Genomic DNA, 6539 nt, shown 5'->3' on the forward strand with positions numbered 1-6539 from the left:
TTGATAAAACTTCCTTTTAATAAAATGAGATTTCATTAATATACAAAGTAGGGAATATTTTCACTAAATGCTGTCTGACTTTGAAATTCTATGACATGTAGTAAAATCCATTTTATTATTCATAGTATTCATATTTATTCATTTTACTTTAATTGGTTGATAGAAAACAAAAGCATTTTAAAGATTTATTTATTTTAGAAAGAACATGGGAGGGAGGGGCACAGGGAGAGAGAGATTCCCAAGCAGACTCACTCCACACTGAGCAGCAGGCCTGATGCCAACACCGTGAGATCATGACCTGAGCTGAAAACAAGAGTGGGATGCTCAGTCAGCTGTGCCACCCAGGTGCCCCCGAAACAAAGGCATTTCATATTGCAGTAGCACAGAAGTTTCTAATTCCATACATGCTTCATAGAGACTAAACCCTTAAATTAGAATAATATTAAGATGTTTAGTAGATTGTCATAAAGATGTTTAATGGTTACTGGTAAGTCAGTTAAGGTTAGTAATAAAAGTGAAAATTCTATTTGATTTACAGATCTAAGTGACGTTCTACACTACTAGCCAAAAGTATCCTACAAAATGGTTTTACTAGCCCTAATCAGTTTTTCTTGATTTATATATAACATTTTTTAAACTAAAAATCTTCTAAGCACAGTATTTAAAAAATACTTTTGGTTAATCCTTTCTACAGTTATGGTAGAGATCTTTAAACCATATCAATAACAAGCATTCATCGTATTAGTGGTATTGCTTTTCCAGTAATTTTGTGATAAATTCTTTGAGTAATAGTACACATTAAATGTAGATTAGTTTGTGAAATGGTGTTTTAATGATAGAGGACTTTGTCATTTAAAGAAGTTACTTGCTTTTGGGGTGCTTGCGTTAACTCAGTTAAGCTTCCGACTCTTGATTTCTGCTCAGGTCATGATCTCAGGGCAGTGAGATCCAGCCCCTAGGCAGCCTCCATGCTCAGCGAGGAGTCTGCTTGAGATTCTCTCCCTCTGCTGCTCCCCCCACTGGCACCGTGATCACTCTCAAATCTTACAAAAAAAAAAAAAAATTGTTGATTCTATTTAAATGCCAACTTGTCACACCTGGGAAAAGAATCCAGCTTTTTCTGGACCATGTTCTTTTTAAAGAAACATGTCTGGATGTAGAATATATCCCTATTTATTCTTTATAAGAAATAAACATGTAGGAAGAAGTATTGCATAGTGGTCGAACATTTGAGTTCTGAATTCAGATTGCCTATTTTGCCTCCAGCAGTCTGCCTCACTTGGTAACTACCTTAGGGAGTTGTAAGAACAGGTAAGAAGTATAAACTGTTGAGCGTGTTGATTTCACAGTAACAACGTTGACTAAGAGCTTTCTCTGCTAGAAATCTGTTAATAATGTTCAATAAGTAAGTTTTCATCTTAAGGTTTTAAATTTGTTATGAAATATACTTTATTTTTACATCATAATTTTTTTCTCTAATCATTTGTTTTAGGTCACTTTTCACATCGAACCATATAGCAATCGAGATGATCAAAACATGTACAAAAATGTCAAGTATATTATAGACAAGTGAGTTTCTTCTAATTATTGTTTTACGATCCAATGATAACTGTTATAAGAGTACATTTAAATTATATTTGTGATTTGAATGACTTAAATTTTGTAATGAATCATTTTAAGGAACATTCCTAAAATTCCTTATGATTCACTTTCTGTATAGATTTACTGTATTATTTATGATTTTTTGGCTGACATTTTAAATTGGTATTCTATAAATCATGAATGCAGAGTTTTGTCTTTTAAAAAGAACGCTCAAATTATGAAATGTGAACTGCTTTTATATCTGTGGACCCACATCCAATATTTTCATTTATATTTAGTCTGATTACAAAGAAAAAATACAGCTTCATTATGTTCAAGAATTTTACCGGTAAGAACCCGTGACAGATACTGTACTCTTGTCAGCAACAGTGAGACATTTATCACTGATAGCATTTGACATATTCATATGGAAAATGGGCTTTTTATGGTGTTGGTCATCATTTGTAAACCTCAATATAAGGTAATTTCTTGTTAGTGATGTATCCAATATCTCATTTTTCCAGTCTGCAAAATTGAAGATGCATTCTTAACTATTACCTTTAATATAACTGATTTCCCAAAGAAAGTGAACGATGTGATTAAATTGCACTGATTACCTTCATTTTCAATATAGAAACAGTTATTGTCTATGGAAAATGCAGATACTCACTTCACTTTTACATATTTTTGTATTCTAGATATGGAAATCATCCGGCCTTTTATAGGTACAAGACTAAGACCGGCAATGCTCTTCCTATGTTTTATATCTATGATTCCTATATCACAAAGCCTGAAAAATGGGCCAATTTGTTAACCACCACAGGGTCTCAGAGCATCCGCAATTCTCCTTATGATGGACTGTTTATTGCACTTCTAGTAGAAAGCAAACATAGATATGATATTCTTCAAGGTGGTTTTGATGGAATTTACACATATTTCGCCACAAATGGCTTTACTTATGGCTCATCATATGAGAATTGGGCAAGGCTAAAATTTTTTTGTGACCAGTTCAACCTACTGTTTATCCCAAGTGTGGGCCCAGGATATATAGATACCAGCATCCGCCCATGGAACGCTCAGAACACTCGGAACCGGATCAGCGGGAAGTACTATGAAACTGCCCTGGGTGCTGCACTCCATGCCCACCCCAGTGTGATTTCTATCACCTCTTTCAATGAGTGGCATGAAGGAACTCAGATAGAGAAAGCTATTCCCAAAAGAACCAGTAATACAGTGTATCTGGATTACCGGCCTCATAAACCAAGTCTTTATCTAGAACTAACTCGCAAGTGGTCTGAAAAATACAGTAAGGAAAGAGCAACTTATGCATTAGATCAGAAGTTGCCTCTTTCTTAAACAACTATAGAAATCACCTCATTTCAATACGTACCTTTTAAGTATATACTGATGGGCAGTTATCCCCATAATAAAAAGAATTTGTACTTTTTAAAAAATGGTAATATCATTGCCATCCTTCACAATGCTGCACTGACAAAATACCTGAGAGAAAAATTGTGCAAATAACATTCCTTGTGGCATAAGTTGAATTTCTGACTGAAATTCTACTTTGCTAATTTTTATTCCACACAAAAATGTTTATGTTACAGAGAGAATTAGTGCACAGTTAAAAACTTCTTGTATTCTGGGCCTAAAGAAATAGATTGTGTGTATTTGGTGGGTCTAGTGAAGAAAATAAGACCTAAAAGCTAGTGTACATGTTTCATTTAGATTTTTTTCTGATGATTCAGTCATCCAGAGTCCCTTCACTAATACAGTGAAGCCTCCGATAAAAATTCTTAAGGAAAATAAAATCATAACTTAAGCCTTACTGTGAATCACATTGTGTTACGAAGGCCTGCTTTCTACAGCACAATATGCATCATCTTTTGAGGATTTTTTTGGTTACTTAACAGCATGCTGGGTATTTGCATGTCTAATGTGTCTGTTTTACAATGCTGAATTCCAGATTTTAGAAGCTATGGAAAGTTCTTTCATGCTTCTGTATAAAGAAAACATAGTTGGCTCACAATTATTATGAAGATAGAATGCCCAAAATATCAGTTTTTGGATAACCTGTCAATCTTTAACTTGTTATTCTATTCATGTTTTTAAAATTTAATGTTAATCAGAGACCAACTGTTAGTATCAACTTTTTGCTTTCTTACCTATCATTGGATTTCCTTCTTAATATTTTTAAGCTATTTTTACCAAAATAGAGAAAATTTACCTAGCATTTTAGGAACATGGAGATGAAAATTCTTTTATATCTTAAATCCATTCCTGAAGTTTAACTTGTAAATTGAACATTTAATGTTGGCAATAATCTTGTTTAAAAGACAATAGATAGCATTTTTACATGGAGATATATCAAATTCAATACTTGTGATCACTTGTTTGTCATATTGTGACAAATTAATCCACCTGTATGCTAAAAATGAATCTCTTTATAATAGAGTATATATTATCCTTCAGTTCTTATAGTTAAGTACAACTATAAAATATATATATGCTATTACAAGATTATTATTTCTTAGCTATCTAATTTACTAAAGAGAAGCAATACTAAACAATACATATAAATTTTCACGTTTTAGAGAGATTCATTCAGAAATAAACAGAATTTGTCATAAAATAGCCCATCAGGTGATGAAATTTATTTTGGACAGTGATTTTGAAGTAAAATACCTTTTCTTGTGAAAAGAAGAGGCATGATTAAACTGATTTATAACTTAAGAATTTACCATTTTGCAGAGAATGATCAGGCCGTGAGAAATTAGAACAATAGTAGTAATCTACTTTCTGGAGGCAATTACGAGAATAAATCACTATAATGGTATAACCAAGCCTCTTCATAGGAACGTTCATACAGTTATAACCTGTGGATTTTTTTCTTATATCCAGTTAGCCACTATGTTATCATAGGGATAAACTCTAAGTGTGTCATGCCTAATAATCACTTATACCGTATTTTATTAAATTTAGAGAAATTACTACAGAGGAATTTTTGTCATTGCTTGTACTGTATATTTGAACCTACCATGACAGAAAATTTTACAAAGTAGTTCTGAAATTAAGAGAAAGTGTATAAAAACAAGGTCAACAAATCCTCCATGCGAATACTACCACTTTCTGTCTTGCTCCGGCTGCAGACCTAGATAACCTACCACAGCACTCTTTACCTCGGATTTGTTGTGGTTCCCAACACAGTACTCCAACCAGCCAGTAAAGGTCAGATTTCAAAGTAAGATAAAACAGATTTGTTCTTAAGAATGTTTGGAATCTGGTCTCATAATGGTTTAAGAATTTATATGAAAATCCTGTGTCTTTTTGCCTGTTTTAAAAAACAATTAGGAGGAATTATCTCTAATTTCATTATTCTTAGGAACGCTCTTAAAATCTTCCTCAGGTACTCATTACAGCTGCCTTTATCATTTGACTTATAACACAGTTTAGATCATTATGATCACAAGTAAAAGCAAAGAACTGATTGCCTAATTTAAACTATCTAGGTGTGAATTCAATAACCTAAAATAACTGTTAAACAGTGTAATGTATGCAGTGCATGAATCACAGCTCTTATGGTTTAATCAGTCTGTTTTGACTGTATAGAAAACAACCTTTGTTTTATTGTTCCCCTTAAGGACTAATATTGTCAAAAACTGCTGTTATTAATGTTTTAAGTTGTATGTTAACTTTTTTCTGTTTTAAAAGTAAAAGACTATTTTGTTATATGGAGTAATTAACTTTCATTTAATAAAAGCATACGTGAAATAGTGTGTCTTAGGTATAAAAATGTGTCCCTTTCTATTTATGAGATATTTAATTTCTGATTAACAGATGAAAAGTAGTATTCATTCAGCAGTTACAAAGTCTGTATCTTTAACTGTATACACATTTTTAAGTCTGTGAATTTGTTAAACACACACACAAAAAAAACAACGGTTTTCGGGGGGCGTGGGGGCAGAGATGTTCTCTTATTTTTTTATTCTTTGGGTATAATCATATGTTAGCTGTAACTCTTTTGGGAAATCTTACCCTAACAAGTTTATAACCGTGCACTTTTTCAAACTGATCAGTTAATTTAAACATGATGACTGTTCCTGAACTCTATAGTGCCTACAGAAACCGTTCTTAAAAGTCTGTATCTGAATTTTGAATTAAGTTTGAACACCCTCGTGTCCCATAGTATAGAAGCAATACTTTATTTATGACCAGCAAAATTCCAGTTATTTTTATAAATATCTATAATTTTAAAATGATAAATAGACCTAGCCACAAGCAAAAAAGTTTTTTGGCTCAGATAAAATTTTATACTGACTTTGTTGTTATATGTCCACATAAAGTCTAAATGTTATTGTATGCTTCCTATAAGATTATCATTCTTGAGAATTCAAGTGCTACACTGGCTTAATTACAGAGACTCGTAGTCCAATCAAAGAACTTAGTAGTATTGCTATTATATTTCATCAATGAAGAACATTTTTTCAATGTGATTAGTTTTTGTTACATAATTTATGATCTCAAAAGAAAAAACAACTAGTAAGTAAATGGTCACAGGTCTAAAATTTAGTGAGGTTAAAACATAGAACTATTTTGTATGTTCTGGACTTCATTTAAAAGCATCTTATATATTTTAACTTTCTCAACTTATATTAAAAAAGTAACCATGAATTTAATCATAAACTTAAAGAGGCTTTCAGAAAATACCCCATGAAATATTTCATGACATAAGGCAATAGTGTACTATGGTTAGATAATTCTATATATAATTTAACCTATGGTATATGATTGTATCATCATGCTTTGTTTTTGACTTTTGGTTAATCTGAGCAAAGATTGTGGTAAACAACATGAAATAAAGTGACCCTCTTTAGCTATTCAATTACATTTAAAATAGATTATAATTATGTTCATGCATAAAAGTGAGTTTTACAAAAGCCGTTATGAAAACACTATTA

General features: G+C 32.0%; 1 protein-coding gene across 3 annotated transcripts in view; it reads left to right on the top strand.

The window, feature by feature from the left end:
* MANEA (mannosidase endo-alpha) overlaps positions 1-5310 on the top strand; it is a 61552-nt gene extending 56242 nt beyond the window's left edge. For all 3 annotated transcript variants that reach the window (XM_045807044.2, XM_045807043.2, XM_087865327.1), the window contains exons 4-5: positions 1493-1569; positions 2280-5310. In XM_045807044.2, the coding sequence (XP_045663000.1) occupies positions 1493-1569; positions 2280-2937 (735 nt within the window). In that variant the 3' untranslated portion in view covers positions 2938-5310. The remainder of the gene's footprint in view (positions 1-1492; positions 1570-2279) is intronic.
* Positions 5311-6539: the final 1229 nt, after the last annotated feature.

This window comes from Ursus americanus, chromosome 11, assembly GCF_024610735.1.
Source record: "Ursus americanus isolate L20-20 chromosome 11, mUrsAme1.1.p, whole genome shotgun sequence".
In the NCBI taxonomy this organism is placed as follows: Eukaryota; Metazoa; Chordata; class Mammalia; order Carnivora; family Ursidae; genus Ursus; species Ursus americanus.